The 17,555-nt window shown below is 51.5% G+C and overlaps 5 protein-coding genes and 1 pseudogene across 6 annotated transcripts, besides 1 other annotated feature; 2 read left to right on the top strand and 4 right to left on the bottom strand.

The window, feature by feature from the left end:
- Window positions 1–1,729: 1,729 nt before the first annotated feature.
- On the bottom strand, window positions 1,730–3,031 carry NCS54_01459700 (PKS-ER domain-containing protein; the record flags this gene model as incomplete). The annotated part of the gene is made up of 5 exons (XM_053159739.1): window positions 1,730–2,029; window positions 2,089–2,289; window positions 2,345–2,737; window positions 2,803–2,846; window positions 2,914–3,031. 5 exons carry the CDS (start codon window positions 3,029–3,031, stop codon window positions 1,730–1,732), a joined length of 1,056 nt encoding a protein of 351 aa, XP_053015714.1.
- Window positions 3,032–3,312: 281 nt separating this feature from the next.
- On the top strand, window positions 3,313–4,286 carry NCS54_01459600 (annotated as a pseudogene). Its single transcript has 2 exons — window positions 3,313–3,580; window positions 3,688–4,286.
- Window positions 3,313–4,286: a sequence feature.
- A 1,251-nt stretch (window positions 4,287–5,537) lies between these two features.
- Window positions 5,538–8,753, bottom strand: NCS54_01459500 (Hypothetical protein; the record flags this gene model as incomplete). Its single annotated transcript, XM_053159738.1, has 4 exons — window positions 5,538–6,862; window positions 6,918–7,736; window positions 7,796–8,243; window positions 8,316–8,753. The coding sequence occupies 4 exons, from the start codon at window positions 8,751–8,753 to the stop codon at window positions 5,538–5,540; spliced, it is 3,030 nt and encodes a 1,009-aa protein (XP_053015713.1).
- Window positions 8,754–9,535: 782 nt separating this feature from the next.
- On the bottom strand, window positions 9,536–11,581 carry NCS54_01459400 (Hypothetical protein; the record flags this gene model as incomplete). Its single annotated transcript, XM_053159737.1, has 6 exons — window positions 9,536–10,185; window positions 10,249–10,729; window positions 10,828–10,936; window positions 10,990–11,083; window positions 11,150–11,390; window positions 11,459–11,581. 6 exons carry the CDS (start codon window positions 11,579–11,581, stop codon window positions 9,536–9,538), a joined length of 1,698 nt encoding a protein of 565 aa, XP_053015712.1.
- A 643-nt stretch (window positions 11,582–12,224) lies between these two features.
- Window positions 12,225–14,471, bottom strand: NCS54_01459300 (Hypothetical protein; the record flags this gene model as incomplete). Its single annotated transcript, XM_053159736.1, has 1 exon — window positions 12,225–14,471. One exon carries the CDS (start codon window positions 14,469–14,471, stop codon window positions 12,225–12,227), a length of 2,247 nt encoding a protein of 748 aa, XP_053015711.1.
- An 824-nt stretch (window positions 14,472–15,295) lies between these two features.
- NCS54_01459200 (Hypothetical protein) lies at window positions 15,296–17,147 on the top strand (the record flags this gene model as incomplete). The annotated part of the gene is made up of 6 exons (XM_053159735.1): window positions 15,296–15,595; window positions 15,682–15,928; window positions 16,004–16,083; window positions 16,145–16,842; window positions 16,897–17,056; window positions 17,106–17,147. The coding sequence occupies 6 exons, from the start codon at window positions 15,296–15,298 to the stop codon at window positions 17,145–17,147; spliced, it is 1,527 nt and encodes a 508-aa protein (XP_053015710.1).
- Between the last annotated feature and the right edge of the window lie 408 nt (window positions 17,148–17,555).

Genomic DNA, 17,555 nt, shown 5'->3' with positions numbered 1-17,555 from the left:
GATATAAAGCTTACAAAGTATTTCTTTATTAAGGTAATAAAGGTATATATAGGCTAAATTAATAGCCTATTAGAGGTAATTAAGTAGCTAAGATAATAGAAGGAATAAGAAGAAACCTATAGATAAAGCAAGGAAGTTTACTATGGGAGGAAGAGATTAAAGCTTTTAAGCTATTAAGTTATAGGGGTGACTTAAACTATAGGAAGGAAGAAGGTTTTAGTCGTAAAGGTGGAAAGGTTTAGGTTATAGCTAGTGAGATAAGTTAACCTATAAGGAGGGTTATAGTAAGATTTAGGTAGATTAAAGCTTAAATATAATATCACAGCAAATTACTAAACTTTAGCTTATATATATTAACTTTAAACATAATACTAATTAATTACTAAAAGTAGCTTAGGTTATGCTATTATAAGAAGGGGGGTAATTATAAGGAAGTAGCTTATATAACTATAGAAGAGCTTTATAAGTTGAGGTATAATATAGTTTTACTATAAAGTGCTAGAACTAATTAATCTTTTAGTCTATTAACTTAATTAGTATACTAATTGGTTTTATTATAAGATTTAGCCTATGAGGCTTAAATATAATACTTTAGTTATAATTCTTTAAGTTATTAATAATTATATTAGAAAAGAAGCTATTTAGTATATTTATATATTAATATTATTTATTAAAAAACTTAATATTTAAAACCTTAGGATTAACTTATATTATTATTTTATAAGTAAAATAATCTAATAAAAAGCCTTAATTAAGCTTATTAATAAAGCCTTTATATAAGTTAAATATTTTTAACTTACTAACTTTAAAGCATAGGCTAGTATATAAGACTATAAAGATATTAAGGTTTGCTTTAGTAGTAATCTAATAGGCAACCTATTAGGAATAAATATATTTGCTAATATACTAATAACTTAGCACTTATATATCTTGATACCTAGACCGGAATTATAAACCGTAGCGGGTTAGCGAGAGGCACCTATTTGGGATATTACTATTACTAATAACATAGGCATACTCTAAGGGGGATTTATTAAAAGGGAGTATAAGCTATAGCTTATAGTAAAGAGAGGGATAGGTAGCCGCAGATATATTAATAGCGCACTAGAGAAGACTAAGATTATTAGAAGTTATAATAATATAGGTTAGCTAGGTAAGCTAATAGTTAAGTTCTTAATATAATAGAGCTTATAAGCTGTGAAGATAGGGCCAAAGAAACAATTACCCACCTCCGTATTTATACTATCAACTTTGTCCTGCCTTGTTACCTCTGTCTATCCGTCCGCAAATCGGTCTCTATGGGGATGTCACATATACCGGGCTCCCAGAGTGAATCCGACCCCGAGAGTCTTGCTCTGTTGTGCACATACTACTCTAGAACAGCCTTTCGTCCCGCCCCGCCCCACTTTTCCGGAGCCAGAGACGTATAATCAGCTAATTTACAAGGAATCAAACCTTCCTTTCCTAGCCCTGGACCGACAATCATAGCACGGGAGGCAGGCAGTTTAACTCCACCCTAAGCAGCTTGCAGTAGCACTGCTACAATTCCCTGGAAATGAAATAGCAATCAACCGGCGACCGGCTGAGCCGGATTAAATTGTGTTGAAAGAAATTATTACGCATTGGCAAAAGTATATAGGGTTTTTTCGAAGAGCTAGGTCCAGGGCCCATCCATGACGACATTACGCACGATAGAACCGTTTCTTCTAGAACGTTATCCAAGACCTACTTAGGTATCCTTGGCCACCTCAATGCAGACCTTGCCAAAATGCTTCATGCTCTCCAAGTATTCGAAAGCCTCCCTTGCCTCTTCGAGGCCGAAAACTCGCTCATCAACCACCGGCCGGATATCATTGGCTTCGATGGCACGGTTCATCTCCTCGAATTGCAAGCGAGGACCGACATATGCGATTCTTATGGTGCAGAAGCGGGAGAACATGTCTACAAGAACCGGTTGCTCTGCAGGGTTGGTCCCAGCTCGCAAGCCAACGACAGATATGAGCCCATCCATCTTCACTGCATTCAGGGACTGTCGAGTTCCGTCACATTAGCAATGATACATCAGGAGTTTGCGAGCTCTTTGCATACCTGCTTCAGCGTTGCACCACCTCCGATTTCGACAACGAGGTCAACGCCCTCCTCGCCCGGGGTGAGAGACCTCGCTTGGGTGCCCCAGTTTTCGACCTCGCGATAGTTGATGACCTGATCAGCCCCCATCTCCTTGAGTCTCTCGGCTTTCTCAGAGGAGGATGTGGTCGCAATGACTTTGGCACCAGCGGCCTTGGCGAACTACCAGCACGAGTCAGCCATTCTGTCATCCAGGTCTTCCCTGAAAGTGCCTTACCAGGATCGCAAAGGTACTGACTCCGCCAGTTCCTTGGGTGAGAACCCACTGTCCCGGGAGCAGAGGGCGTCCTTGGGCGCCGTACAGAGCGTTCCAAGCGGTGAGCCCCGCCACCGGCAGCGTACTTCCCTCGATGAAGCTGAGATTGGGTGGAAGAGCAATCAAATACTGTGCTGGAACGACGACATACTTCTGGAGGACCCCATTATAGGCGTTTCCAAGTAGCAAGTTGACGTATTGCGCCTTGATCGGACCGGAAGAATGTGCTCCATTCATGACCGTCGTGACCCTGTCTCCAGGTTGAAAGTCCTTGACGTTGGATCCGACGGCAAGAACCACCCCAGCCCCATCCGAGACGGGAACAACGTCTCGCAAGGCGTGTTCGTAATGGCCCTGAATGCGTGCAGTGTGTTAGCAGAAGCCGAGGCGATGGACACTTTGGAAAGACGGAGACAAACCCTGATAGTACCGACGTCGTGATAGTTCAAGGAAATAGCATGAACTAACCGGATGCGTTAATTAAAAAGCGAATATTAGGTGGATGATCAAGGGCTTGGTGAATCTCGGACCTTTTATGAGAACGTCGTTGTGCTCGAGGTGAGGGAGAGGGGCGTCCTGCACCTCGAGACCGGATGGGCCATCGAAACGCTTGACCACCCACTGTGTCGATGTCTGCGGAAGTGACATATCTGCGGTGAGATGTTGAATATTCTTGTATAACTGAAGCTCTGGGCAATGACCAGTCCTCGGTTTATATACTTCAAGTCAAGTTGGCAGATATCGCACGTTTGAGAGACTCCGAGACTTGCAATCCTTGCCCATGTCGCTGCCATTAAGCTCTGGTGGGCCCATCGGCATGAAAAGGTCCGTCATTGGTCACTGGCTTGACGCTAATGCAACCTGCTTAGATATGGGGCATTTTCTCAACGCCCCAAGTGGCCAGAGTCCCCAACTGATCAGCCTTCACCGGAAGTTCATCACGCACGCGCATCTCAGCAGGGTGCATAAGGACGATTTTCTTGCAACCTTTTTCGCTCTTGAGCATGGCAAATGCTAACCCGTCACTGACGGTCACGACCATGGAACGCCCAATTAACCGAGGTCTGGCCCCTCTCATCGTGCTGAGCGACATGGTACAGCGCCGAGAGATCCGTGCCGCAGACGAGGACTGGACCGGCACAACCAGCGGTGCCAGGAGGCGCAAGTTGCAAAACCGCCTCAACCAACGAGCCTATGGTGAGTATTGGGGCGTCCCATATTACGAAATCCGTCTTTATTGCAATTTGCTTACGACTTGGATGGACATACAGAGAGAAGAAGAGCTTCCAGACGGCAGCTTGCAGCCGCGCATCCAAACCAGGGCAGCAGACAGGGCCACGGTACTCCGGCAACAAACGATGCGGTGGATGCGATGGAATTAATGCCTGACCCACGGGAGTTGGCTACGGTACCGCTCCCAGAAGGCTGCACTCCTGGATCGGGATGTCTGCTGCTCCGCCCAGGTGCCCAGGGCGCGCTACGCCAATTCGCCAAGAAGGCTTATGAAGACTATGTGCTGGGTTGCCCACAGCCGTGGCATCTATCAACTCTGATCCAGGTCAACGTCTTCAATGCTCTTGTGCACAACGGATTTACCCTCGGGTTCTCCGACCACTGGCAAAGCAGGGCCGCCACTTCGCCTTTCGCGATAATCGGTCCCGGGCCGTCTTGGGACTCCTATCCGCCAAGCCTCCGGCCAACAGCCTTGCAGAGAACTGTCCCCCATCATCCGTGGATCGATCTTTTCCCGATCCCGCAAATGAGGGACAATATCCTGCGCTCGTTCAGCCGTCTGGATATGGATGACCTGTGTGGCGACCTGCTCGACGTCAAGCCCGGCTCGGACGGGAAGCCGAACCTGATAGTCTGGGGCGACCCTTGGGACCCTCGTGGCTGGGAGGCGAGTACGCCATTTTTACAGAAATGGGGTTGGATGTTGTGGGGGTGCCTGGATGTCCTTCAAGCTACAAATTACTGGCGGGAGAGGCGAGGAGAGGGCAAGATACTGTTCTAGACATGGTGGCTTTAGTGGCGGCTTCCTGTATAAGCTGTGGGATAGCGATATCTAACTTGGCTTTGACGGGTAGCCGGCTTCGACACTTCGTCCACACTAGGGTAAATACATGAGAGAAAAAAATGAGACTGGTAGTTCAGGACCGACTTCCTGTTGCTGTTGGTAACGCTGCCACAGATGACACTAGAAGTAGTCGATCTGAATTCATCCACCTATCATTAGCACTAGAGCCGGATAGTGTTTTCGTTATAACTGGCGATAATACTACATGTCCCATGTCGGACCATGCGATATACTGCAAAGCAAGCAACTCCTCACCACAGCTACAGTATCTACTGGGTGTACTTTAGACCTCTTGGCTATCTTTTTCATCTGCTTAGTATTTTTTGTCATGACCCGTGTGCAAGCTCAGCCTCCTGCAGGTGTCAGACACGCGTTGCCCCTATAATGATGGAGATGGGTGATCAGAGGATGGAAAAATGTATATGGAGGATGGAGGACGGAGACGATTGATTTAGGATGATGATCATGTCTGTGACTGATCTGTAGATGTGTTGTCTCCTTGTTGTTCTTCGTTCTCCCTCCTCGTCTTTACATCTGAAGAGGCGAGGCCAAGATACAAGATCTGCTGATCCTGCAACAGGTCTGTAACGCTGTTCAGACAATTTTTGTATCATCGTGATGTTATCTTCCTCGAGGTGGCTGCCTATGAAACACCATCATGCATGCCACTTCTCTAATACTAATAGCGTCTAGGTTAATAATTATATTAATAATTATATAGGATTACTAATAACTAATTTATTAGTATATATCTAATATTTTATTATATATATATTTTTTTTAAATAAGAACTTAATTAAATTCTATGTTTAATCTTTAAATAAACTCTACTTTTTATCTTTAATAGTGCGTTTTTACTTTACATAGGAGTTTAAATAAACTCCACTTTAAATTTACTTCTAAATTGCTATTAGGTTTAAGGCTAGGATGGCAAGAAAGAAGGACTACAAGCCTACTATGGTACTGAGGTTGCGTGAAAAGAAAGGAGGGATTGATATAGTGCATATTTGTACGTACATACATACGTGTACACGAAATTACATCACTGCTCCCTTGGATGCCGTTAAACATCTAATGCTAGATCTTAACCACAACGTTCCTGTACGGCGTGACGCAAACATTACCCAGCAAACCGTTCTCCGACCTTGCCGGCGGTGGGAAAATGAGGCCCATCCCCTTCACTACAAGCGGAGGGCTTCCGGCACACCATAGTTCTGAGAGAATAGACTTCAAGTAGTTCCACATGGTGGTTGGGACGACCGCAAGAACCTGATTCTGTCCTTTTCTAAGCAGAGGACCTATATCCGCACTTGGGCGGTTATAGTTGAGTGGCGCCACTCGTTTTCCGTTGACCCAGATCGTCATGGCGTGAAGAGCGGGAGAGAACTCGATGTAGGCACCGTCGGCGCCACTGGCCGGGGGCCAGGTGAATGAACTCTCGTAGTAGCCCACCCCGGACGCATCTGCTAGTTCAGAGCCGAGCTCTGTCCAGGATTTGAGCGGAGCGGCTAGCTGGTGGGTGGTATTGCGCTTCGAGGCTACCTCGGAAGCGTCAGAGAGGTTCGATGGTGCCTCCCAGTGCTCGGCGGTCAAGACCCAGTTCTTGAGTTGAATCGCTGCCGGCACGCCTGATGCCTCGATCCTTTTTGCCACCCCGTTGTTGAGATAGAGCGTCTCGGGTGAAGGGGAAGAAACCACGCGGAGCTCTAGTCCAGCCTTCGCGTTGTATTGGTAACCTTGGATAGACTGAGGGAGTTGAGTGATGTGTGATTTGGGAAGGGCCATGTCCTTTAGTGGCTTTGTGCTAAAGACGATGATCTTCGTCTCATTCGCGGCCAAGGCTAAGGGAATGCTCATCATCTGTGTTTTTGGATTCTTCGTATAGTGAAGAATAGGTTCCTTCATACCCGTCCAGGGATCAAAGGTATAGGGAGTGCCGGGGAGGGTGACTTCAATGTGGCCCGCAGAAGGCCGGGGGCCTCCGAGGATAAAGACGGCATCTAGACCATTGACTGCATCATGACGTCTGGAATGAAGCCACTTACCTTCCGACTTGATACCGACGGCGGGAACGACCCCGATCGATCGCAGGGTCTTGGCCACGTGCCCGGCTTTGGTCATGTAGACAGATGGTAGGTCCTGGAGCAACTTGAATGCAGTCCAAGTCCGCGCCTCGTCTCCCTTGCGGTTGGATGGGTAGTAAACAGGTCGACCGACGATAATGATGGGCAGACCAGCCTTGGAAAATCGGATGAGGTCTTTGACCGCTTCGTGGGTGATGCTGCTCCCATCGGGAAGGACAAGTGCCCTGAACGACCCAGTGTCAGGGGCAAGGACCTTGTTCTTCACAACCGCCCGAGGCAGTTTGAAGTTACCAGGGGTAAGATAAGCGTAAGTGTAACCTAGAATCAAACATGATCAGAATGCTGCCGGGGCTGGTACTAACCCATCACTCACCTTCATCTGACAAGTCGGTAGAAGAATAAATATCCTTGGGCGGCATGAGATCTGTCGCCGAGACTTTGTTGTAGACTGCCACGTCTAGCTTTGCCAACCCGCTCTGCATCATGTGCTGCACCCGAGCGAGGTACTCCATGGCATCTGCCATACCATGCTCCCACGATGGCTGCTTGTTCGAGTACGCGTCGGAGAAAGCGTATTGAAAAGGTGTGTGCCCCGGCCACGTAGTATTATAATAGTTGCCGCTATACGACTGACCATGGACGACGAACTTGTTGACGTTGGCCACAAAGCCGAGGTTGGCTGAGTGGAGCAGCGCAGGGAGCTTGTACGAGTACGCACTTCCCATGACAGCCCCTAGCTCGTTCGAGACAACCCTCTTGCCGGCCAGCACGGATGCTCCGGTGTATTGCCTGTAGGCGTCTGGGCTATCGTAGAAGCCCAGGCTCTCCACCTCGGGTATATCGACAGACGGAACGTGCACCGCCATGTCCATGGGCAGGTTGTACGACACCTGTGCCCGGAAGGACACGCCCAGCTCGTGGTTTAGCCACTTCTTCAGAGTGGTGATGTACTCGTGGTATCCTGCTTCCAGGGCGGCCCGATAGTCGTTGATGACACCTTGTCCGCGGTCGGGGGTATCCAGGATCGCACGCACCCTGCCCGGATTTGCCGCCTGGATGGCGAGGTTGTTATTCCCCCACATGATGAGAGGGAGATACGGGCGGATGTCGTAGCCATGGAGCTTTTCGAACACCTGAGGCATATCGCGGGTCCATGATATGTTGGACACGATTTCTGGACTGTCCTCCCAAGCTATGTTCTTCAATCAGTATTGACAAAAAGGCCAGTTCTCAACCGCATGAATGGCGTACCAGCCCCAGCTGTGTCCTTCAACAGCGACTTCAAACCATCACTCAGTATGTGCTTCTGCCAGAAACGAATCGTTGTCAAAGCACCCCTGGCACTGAAGTGATCCACCGTATAGGAGCCATTTCCCATTGTGCTAGCTGCTTCATTGTCGTCGTAGTGCAAGTTCTTTCTCAAACTTCGTCGCTGGTAAAAGGCAAACACCCACTGCTCCTTACCTTGGCCGCCCTGGGGAATCTTCCGGGTCAGTTTCCCATCGGGCGAGACCTGGTCGGATAGTGAAGTGATGGTGCTCTCCTCTACCACCAAGACGGTGTAGTTGTAAGCCGAGCCCTGTCCGACCGAACGACTCTTGATGGTTGCCGAGACAAGAGAGATGAGCTCGCCAGATCCCCATCCGGGAATCTGGTGACCGAAGAAGCCACTCGAAGGGACGGGAGCTGAGAAGGGGACCTACACGAAACTATGAGAATGATGCAAAGAGGGATGGGCCGGGTTCGAGAGGCCGTGGGCTAAAATTCTCACCAAATCCCACTGTAGACCTTCGTTGTCAGACTCGGCGGGAACTCCTTGACCCTGATTTGGCCCAAGGGGAAAATCCATGGTCATTCCATGAGACTTATGCGCTTCCAAAGCCTGACGAAAGAGCTCGAGGAAGGGCCGAGTCCCATATCCGTACTTTGTCCAATCCGCCCCAGGCGGAACACCGCCGGCATCACCGCCATACTGATAGAAGGGGATGAACTCGACGCCTCCCGCCCCTACGTTGTCGGCACGACTGATGTCTGCCACAACGGTGGATCCGGCTGCGCTGGCGTCTGGAAGCCAGTACCGGAAGAGAGGACGAGAGGCAGCGGGTGGCTTGTTGAAGGCTTCAGGGCCTGCTTTGGGGGCGGGAGAAGTGGCTGAGACGGAGGAGGTAAAGAATGAAAGGGCCAATGTGGCCCAGACGAAGCCCGTCATGGTAGATGTGGGGACAGATGCCTAGCAGTGCTGGAGCTGAACTGATGACTGCGTTAGTTGTTAGTAGAGATAGGCGATATATGAAGCCATGCCAAGCTTCGTTGACTACGGTTAGCAATGTGAACTCTGACCTAGTTGGTGCGCCCCACAAAGCTTGCTCAACGCGGACGCGGGGGCTCGGAAGTCAGCCTGCGCCGAGAGCTAGGCTTTACTGTATTCGGCCGGGTACACTATTTTGATTGCTTCCTACCGTCTATAATAAGGCGTCATTCCGGAGCTACTTGGGCACCCTTGCTTCCCGAGTCGCCGACCCGGTGTGGGGTATTCATCCGGTCCGGTAGAAAGCCGGCAGGCCTCTAGGCAGATGGGGCAAACGCCCGGGCGGGGATGGAAGGGCTAGGTGACTTGGTCTTGAAAACATAGTTGAGATGGTCAGTAGCTGGACTCAGTAGTACTTCCGTGTTGGCGTTGTGGCAATATTGGATCTTACTCGGTTTATTCACGATGCTCATAATATGCACAAGATATACCGCAGCCTCTCAATATCATAGCCAGAAGGTGGAATACTCTAGCAACAACAGACATGCACCTCGCAGTTCGTATGTGATAAGTCGAGGTCTAACTCTGGTTGAAATGCGATTGATTATGATTCCGTGATGAATGAAAATCTCCAACTTAAATATGTGTCTTGGGGGACCAGGTTAGCCCTCGCCCCCCAAACCACTACCTAGTACCAGTATCCTTGCTTGAGAAGCAAGATGATGGTGTTGCATAAGCGGACTCTAAGATGCAGCCTCTCGCGTCAGATTTGAGTGGATCGAAAGCCAAAAGTCACAAGTAGACTTGAGCCCCTGCTTTTCAGAGATGAGCTGGAATCCACCATTCGTCATATTGAGGACATTGCCCAGTATCTCCGACTGGACACCCGAAACCTTGGGCCAGAGGATAGTGCCGGACAGATTTCTGGCAGTGTTGGGAGATCCGTATATGGCATGGCTCACGGCATAGCTCTGGAAGGAGTTGAAGACGTCCCGGTTGCCGAAGTAGTCGCTGACGGGGAAGGTCGTTCCGTTGGCCTTGATGGTCAAGGTTGGGTTATAAAAGACGGCGGGCAGCACCTGGCCATGTGAGCCGCTGCTGCCTCCCGAAAACTGCATGTTGAAGGACTTGCCGGGAAACGCATCCGTGATCCAGCGGTAGTTGCAAGCAAATACTGCATCCTTGAGAAGCTCGGCCTGGCGAGCAACTGGAGATGAGTAGTCCTTGGCCGGATACCTTGCAGCTATCGAGGCGACGGCGTCTAGGCGGCCGTAAGCACCTAGAAGCAACTTGACAAATCCAGCATCTGTGTTGATCGACTTGTCGACAAAGAGGCCAGCATCGTCTGCAGCGTGATTGACTATCAGCGAGTCGAGATGTTTCCAGTAGTGGCCTTGTAGGGTTAGGCAAGCTTCAAGTTTCAACTCTTATCGACGGGGGGGAGGCAGAGACTCACCTTGAGCCAGCTCCAGAGACGCTACCTGGCGGATCAAGTTCCCATCCGGAACCGGGCCAAACTGCGGCCGTTGAATTGTGAATGACAATCCCGTCACCAGAACCTGCGCGCGGACAAGATCTTGCGGGCTCACAGTACGGAGGCAAGAGAAGTCTCCGCCTAGACAGCCTGCCAGTGCGGAAACCTTCTGAAACATCCCCTCCAGCTTGCCCTTCCTGTCAAAGCTGTATGCTAGGCCAGCACTGTAGATCTGAGCGCGTTTGAACAGGGGCGCTACAGTCCCGCCCTTGAGCACAAGGTGATGCATGAGGGACCCTCCCCCGGCAGACTCTCCCCAGGCCGAGACTTGCTGGCGGTCTCCACCGACGAGGTGGATGTACCTTTGCACCCATTCGAAGGCTAGACGTTGATCCAGCAAGCCAAGGTTGGTGGCGCCAGCTCGCTCGGCGCTGGTGCCGCCCAGCCAGCCAAAGACACCGAGCTGCCTTCTGTCAGCTGCGGGAAAGCATCAAAGGGATATGATTGACGGCGAGTAGAAGTATCAGGCATGTTATGTGGTAGCGCAATGGGACAACTTACTCTGTAGTTGATTGTGGCTACGATCATCCGGCCCTTGGATTGATGGACGAGACCAGTCCCGTCGTACAGGCCAATAACGTCCAGCACGTCCTTCGAGCCGGAAGTGTATCTAGGAAGAAACAGTCAGCACCTCCTGTCTGTCAGAAAGGAGCATCTTCTTACGCGCCACCATGAACGAATACCACCACGGGCAGCTTCTGCTTCTTCTCGGCTTTGAGCGCTTCCTCTGGAACGTAGAGGTCCAGGAAGAGGCAGTCTATATACAGTTGGCTGGATCAGCTTTGTCGGCTTCGTATGATGGCGGGGTTAAAAAAGAGCTGACCTTCAGAATATACCTTGCGGCTTTGCGATTCTTGGATAACTTGGTTCACGTCTACTTGGGAGGATTGCCCGCGTTTGACCAGGGGTGCACCCTTATCATTACCTGAGGTGTGAAACTGCATGCAAGCCGCGCCAATGGATCCATTTTGAATGCCCAATACCGGCTCCGGTGGTTCCGGGCTGGCAAAACGGCGACTGCCCGTGGGTGATGCACCGTAGCGAACATTCTTAAACACGTAGACCTGAGCTGGTCAGTCTCAGTTCGCCTGCGAGTAGGGCCTGCAAGTTAGGGGGCCAAATATGAACAAACCTTGGCCACATCGTCGTACTTGGCGGCTCGCCATGTCCCATACGGTAGCTTCAGCAAAGGGAGATCATTGCTCGCCTTTGCGAGGGCAAGAGATAGCAGCGTGATTAAAGTCAGGAGCAACATGGTCAAGATTCAAGAAAACTGCCATCCAACACCAAAGTGCAATACCGACGCTGTTCATTGTGAGCCACCTTTAATATAAGACGGCTTCCATTGCACAATCTCATAGCCCTGTCCCGGCGTGCAAGAACTGGTTGATGACGTGGACACCGGTTCGGGGAGCGGGGCTGATTTGAAGACTCTGTTTGCCGTATCCGTAAATCTCCCTCCGGTCCGATGCCCTGGGCCTCTACGTCCCTAGTCCGTCACAGTGTGAGTACGCAATTGACCTGGGTGTCAGTGGTCATCGGTCAAGGACGTTGACGTAGTATGCTTCTCGGCCATCCTGTTGCTCCCCCGGATAGAACTACCCAGGCCAAACCATCTCATATCCGGGCCCTTGTTAACTAACCGGATAATTGCCACATTCTAGTGCCCAACGTTCTCGCCTCGGGGCACGATGTTATCAAGCCGATATGCCGATATGCCAAAATGGCCATTATCTGATCATCAAGCTCCAAGGAGACGCGGGCATGAAAGTCATAATGGATAGTTGGAAGCGTTGTTTCTAATAATGAATTCTTAACTTGTTTTATTGGCACACATGCTCATACTCGCACCGTGATGGAACCGTGTTCGCCTAAACACGACCACTAATCTAGGCCTGTCATAGCTGAGAACAGAAGTCGTTGGACAGCTTCAGCACCCTCAGGATACTTCTCCTATCGCCCGCATGCTGCCCAACTTGGAGGGTGATGGACCTCGCATCCAGCACGAATCCATCATTCCTCCAGCGGCGCAAAGGATCCAACGACACTGGAACGTTGAACACCCTATCCGCCCCAGCTAGGACCTTGTCTGCCTTGAACCCTACCAATAGTCTGTTGGGAAAGTCGTGCGGCCCAGGCCCAAAGTCAGGGCAAGCGTAAACTTGCACCACGCACCATCCACCTCGATCACCCATGTTTCTCACTCTGGCTTGGATCCTTTTGTCCTCTGCTCGATCCATGTCCAATTCAACCGCCTCAATCTCGAATTGGGTGTATGCGAGCCCGTAGCCGAGAGGATACCGGGCCTGGACTCCCATCTTGTCGAGCATCCGCTGGCCAAACCACTTGTCGTAGGTGACCTCGTTAGCGTCCTGGTCAAATGGGGGAAGATGAGCTTCTGTACGGGGCATGCTCCAGGGAAGCCGGCCGCTTGGATTCGACGACCCGGCTAGGATGTCACCCAAAGCATTCCCGCCCTGACAACCGTTGTACCAGCTAATCAGAAGAGACGGGACGAGTTCGTTCCACTCATCTGTGATAACGGCCCCAGCCGTGATGATAGACACCACTGTTCTCGGGTTCACTGCTGTTACAGCACGTATAAGTCGGACGTCTTGTGGCCTCAGTCGGACGCTTGTTCTATCGCCGCCAGGTGGACGTGTGACAAAATCGTCTTCGGGCCGACTCGCACTTGAGGCATTGAACGACTCTGCAGCGGTCTGAGCCTTGGCCCTGATGTCTTGGACGGCCTTGGCCTCTGGGGAGTTATCAGGTTCTGGAAACAAGGCAAAGGCTCCAGCGTCGTCCTGTTGAGAGGGCTTGAGGAACTCGCCCTCGTCGTTGCCGTCATAACCCACGATGAGAATGGCCACATTAGATCTCTTGGCTACAGCAATGGCGTCTTTTTCAGAATCAGAGGCTGAGAGATGGATGGCTGTGTTAGGAAACCGCTCCTTGATTCCTTGATACGGCGTCACGGCCTCGGGGCAGTCAACCCAGGAAGACGCCCGGTCTCCGGTCAGAATTGAGTTAGCGTGACGTCCGATTATGGCACAGCTGGCTAGGTCCGATGGCAGTGGAAGTAAACGTTTGCCTTTGACCTTGTCATTCTTGAGTAGCACGATCGACCTTGTTGCCACCTCCCTGGCAAGATCTCGATGTTGTTTGCTGAAGACAACATCATCTGTTGGCTCCTCTGTCTGACGTAGGGCGTAGAACCGGAGCTGGTTTCGTATGACGCGAGCAGCGATGATGTCAACTTCTGACCAGCTCAGCTCTCCCGAGTTCAGGGCCGTCTCGAGAGAACCGAGCCTTCGATTCTGGAATGGTGCCTCAATGTCCAGACCTGCCTTGACCGACTTAACCCCATCACGCACCCCAAACACCCAGTCCGTGATGGTGATGCCGTCATATTTCCACCGAGTCCTCAGGGTATCGCGAATCAGCTGGAGCGACTCTCCTGCCCATTCACCGTTGACAGAGTTGTAGGCGGTCATGAAGGAGAGAGCACCGGCATCCGCGCAGCGCTTGAAATGTGGCAAGAAGACCTCGTGAAGGGCAGCGTCATCGACACTGACATTGACGCGGAAACGAGACTTTTCGATCGAGTTGAGTGCAAAGTGCTTGACGCAGGCCATGACGTTTCTCTGGAGCCCGAGCACGTGTGCAACCCCAAAGTCCCCCAGCAGGAGAGGGTCTTCGCCGTACGTCTCCTGGACACGTCCCCAGGCAGGATGACGTGGCAGGTTGATGCAGATACTACCAACGCAGTTGGCGCCCGAGACTCGAGCTTCAAGACCGATCGCCTGGCCAACCCTTTCCTCAAGTCGAGGGTCCCAAGTCGCCCCGCGAGCCGTTGAACAAGGGAAGACGGTGGCCTTGTTGATGTTGACGCCGCGAGGGCCGTCGCAGTAACTGATCCCAGGGATCCCTAGGCGCTTGACCTGGCTATGCAGGTAGGGTTTGGTGGCGTAGCAGTTGGTGAAGAGCTCTGCCATGCCTTTCCAAAAGGACGGGTCTCCGTGCAAGAGTGCTAACTTTTCCTCTTGGTTGAGTTGCTTGAGAAGGGCTTGGGAGAGGAGGAGGACGTCGCCCCCTGCCTGCACCTGGGCTACGGCGCTTCGGAAGTCAAGAAGCTGGCTCATATCTGCAGTGGTAACACTTTGTAGAAAGGTATTGGAGTGGAGTTAAAAGATGGGATCACAGGAAGTAAGTAGGTGGCTCCAGCTGCTCCCCAAGTAGAGTCCAGCAGCTATAGTGTAGTTTCGTTATTTATTCGCCAGCCCTGCTATCTCATACTCACGCTGTCCCAGCGTACTAGGGGAATACGTATAGATAGCGACAGTTGAATCTGTGAATCAAATTTGATTCTCTTTAGCTTGTCGTATCTCCGACCGGGCGAAGCCGGACTCGGGAGCAACAAGTAAACTCTACGGATGCGTCGCCGGTAGAGCACGTCGGCGGAAGGCTGGTGCCGGATGAGCAGTCAGAATGCAGACCGCAGGCGGCCGACTGGGAGACGGCAAGACAGGCATGGGTGTGCCAGAGAAAACGAGGCTAAATCGAAGCTACCGGGCCGGGGATAGACACTCACTAGTGTCCCGAACCGAAACGTCAGGCTGCCCGCCCCATCGATCGACCCCGGATCTGTATCCCTGCCACACTCATTGCCCCCGTCTCCCGGAACCTGGTAGGCTCTTCCGAGCCCTGTTCACATGCAGCCGGCGTCATCGGCAGAGGCGGCAGGGACAGGGCTGATGTGCCCGGCAAAGACGAGGGGCGGTGGCCTGGGCCATTCCAAGACGAATACGCCCGGGGAATTGCGTCTGCTCATTTTATTTATTGAAGCTTTCACTTGTTCTGTAGAATCAAGGTGGAGCTAGCAACAACTGTGATTGCCAAGTCTCAAAACCTCAACCACGGTCTAAGATACACGCGGAAGAATAGCACATCTCATCTGCTTGCAGCCATGCCTGCTTACACTCCTCGCCCCTCTGTCCAGGCAGTAGACTCTTGCCCTGCGGACGATCTCACCGAGTTGGCGAAGCATCCCCGCGCCGTGCACTACGAGCAGCAAGCCAAGCGCGACGACGGCACATCCTTCGGCTTCTCCCCGGCGGACGAGAGCCGCATTATTCGTCGAGTTGACTGGCGACTTATTCCTATCGTTGCGTTGATGTATTGTGTGTCAATCATCGACCGTACCAATGTCGCGGCTGCTAGCATCGCTGGAATGATGGAAGAGCTGGAGCTGGTTGGGAACCGATATGTTTGTCTCTTCTGGCCATTCCTCATCTTTCCCAGGCCCAACTTCTCACTATGTGTATTCGTCCATGCCCTGACCATCCGTCTCAGTCCATCATCACCCTTGTTTTCTTCACGACATACATCGTTTTTCAGCCACCATCAACCATCATCGTCCGCAAGATTGGCCCGCGTATTCACCTCGCCGGAATCACCGGCCTCTGGGGCATCGTCATGATTGGGATGGGCTTGGTCAGAAAATGGGAGCAGCTGGCCGCCCTTCGGGTCATCCTGGGCTTGCTTGAAGCTGGTTTCTTCCCAAGCTGTGTATATTTGATGAGCACCTGGTATACCCGGTGTGAGTTGACCGTCTTACCCGTTCCCCGATCTCACAATAAGCAACTGAGGTGCTGATATCTGACCACCAACTTAGATGAGATGGGGCGACGATATGCCCTCTTCTACGCTTTTGGCGCAGTTGCTGGAGCTTTTGCCGGAGTCATGGCATACGGGGTAAAGCTTGTCTTGGTTTTGTTCCCCATAATGTCCAGCGCAGTGTTAACTTGCAGTGTAGCTGGTCCACATGCATGGCATCGCCAACTACGGCGGATGGCGGTGGCTATTCCTCATCGAAGGAGCCATCACTGTCCTGGTTGCTCTCTGCGGCTACTGGTTGCTAATCGACTTTCCAGACTCGAAAAGAAAGACCTGGAGGTTTCTCACTGACAACGAGAGGGCGTGGGTTATCAACCGCGTCAACACTGACCGCGGTGATGTGGAGCCGACCAGGTTCTCGGTCAAGAAGTTTGTCAGCCTTGGCTTAGACTTTAAGGTGTGGATGTTTGGACTTCTCTTCTTCTGCACATCCACACAGGGCTACGCCATGGCCTTCTTCACGCCTATTATCCTGACCATGGGCATGGGCTTCGATCGGACTGCTACTCAACTAATCACCATTGCGCCGCCCACGTTTGGGGCTATTGTCACGTTCGCTCTTGGGTGGGTCGGCGATAGGTACAGGATCCGTGGTCCGATCGTCGCTTTCAACAATGTGGTTGCAGTTATCGGTCTCTCCCTCATCGGATTTCATACTGTCGTCGGCGTTCGCTTCCTTGGGTTATTCCTGGCTACAGCTGGGGTCAATGCCAACCTTCCCGCCGTTATGGCCTACCAGGCCAACAACATCCGCGGCCAGTGGAAACGCGCGTCATCCAGTGCAGTTCTTGTGGGAATGGGAGGTGTTGGAGGCATCTCTGGCAGCCTGGTCTTCCGGTGAGTGCCCTACTGAATTGCTCGCTGATCGTGCTGGAGATCTCACAATTGTAGGACTAAGGATGCTCCTCACTTCCAACCGGGGCTCTGGGCCTGCATCGCCTGTTCACTGGCGAGCTTAGTTATGATTGGCCTATTGAGTGTGTATTTCTGGGTCAAGAACCGACAGGCCGATCGGACTGGCATTATTCTTGAAAATGAGGAGGACGCCGAGGTAGGTATCGAGTCTCCTCAAGACGTCACGACGCTAACTCAAAGCCAAGGTGTCGGGCGAGTCGAGGGCGGGCTTTAGGTACACCTACTAGGAACTATGGATCCTCGTCAGGAAGATGACTGCATGGGTTGAGACAAACCTTGCAGCTGGTTGGGCTTTGGCTCCTTGTCACAATGGACCCATCTCCTCACCGGATTTGGATTGGTTAACTTGCAGTATCTGAGGGTTATCTAGCTATGCATAAATCCAGGGGCTAGCGAGGAGCTGGCAAGAGAATGATCCACAACATCGCTTGGTCTCGCTTCACGCAGTGTTGAAATGCAATGATTTCCATCTCGGACTCTTGGCGCATGCCGTGCCCTGGTTCTCTTGGCCATGCTCTCGACGCTACCGGGCCGGTAGCGTCGTTTTAAGGCACCCTTGTGATTCGTTCATGGGCATCACCCTTGCCACCTAAAGTTCATCAGCAATCATGTCACACACAAGGACTCTCGAAACC

Source organism: Fusarium falciforme, chromosome 12, assembly GCF_026873545.1.
Source record: "Fusarium falciforme chromosome 12, complete sequence".
In the NCBI taxonomy this organism is placed as follows: Eukaryota; Fungi; Ascomycota; class Sordariomycetes; order Hypocreales; family Nectriaceae; genus Fusarium; species Fusarium falciforme.
The sequence above is the reverse complement of the archived record's forward strand: the minus strand, read 5'-3'. Positions and strand labels throughout refer to the sequence as shown.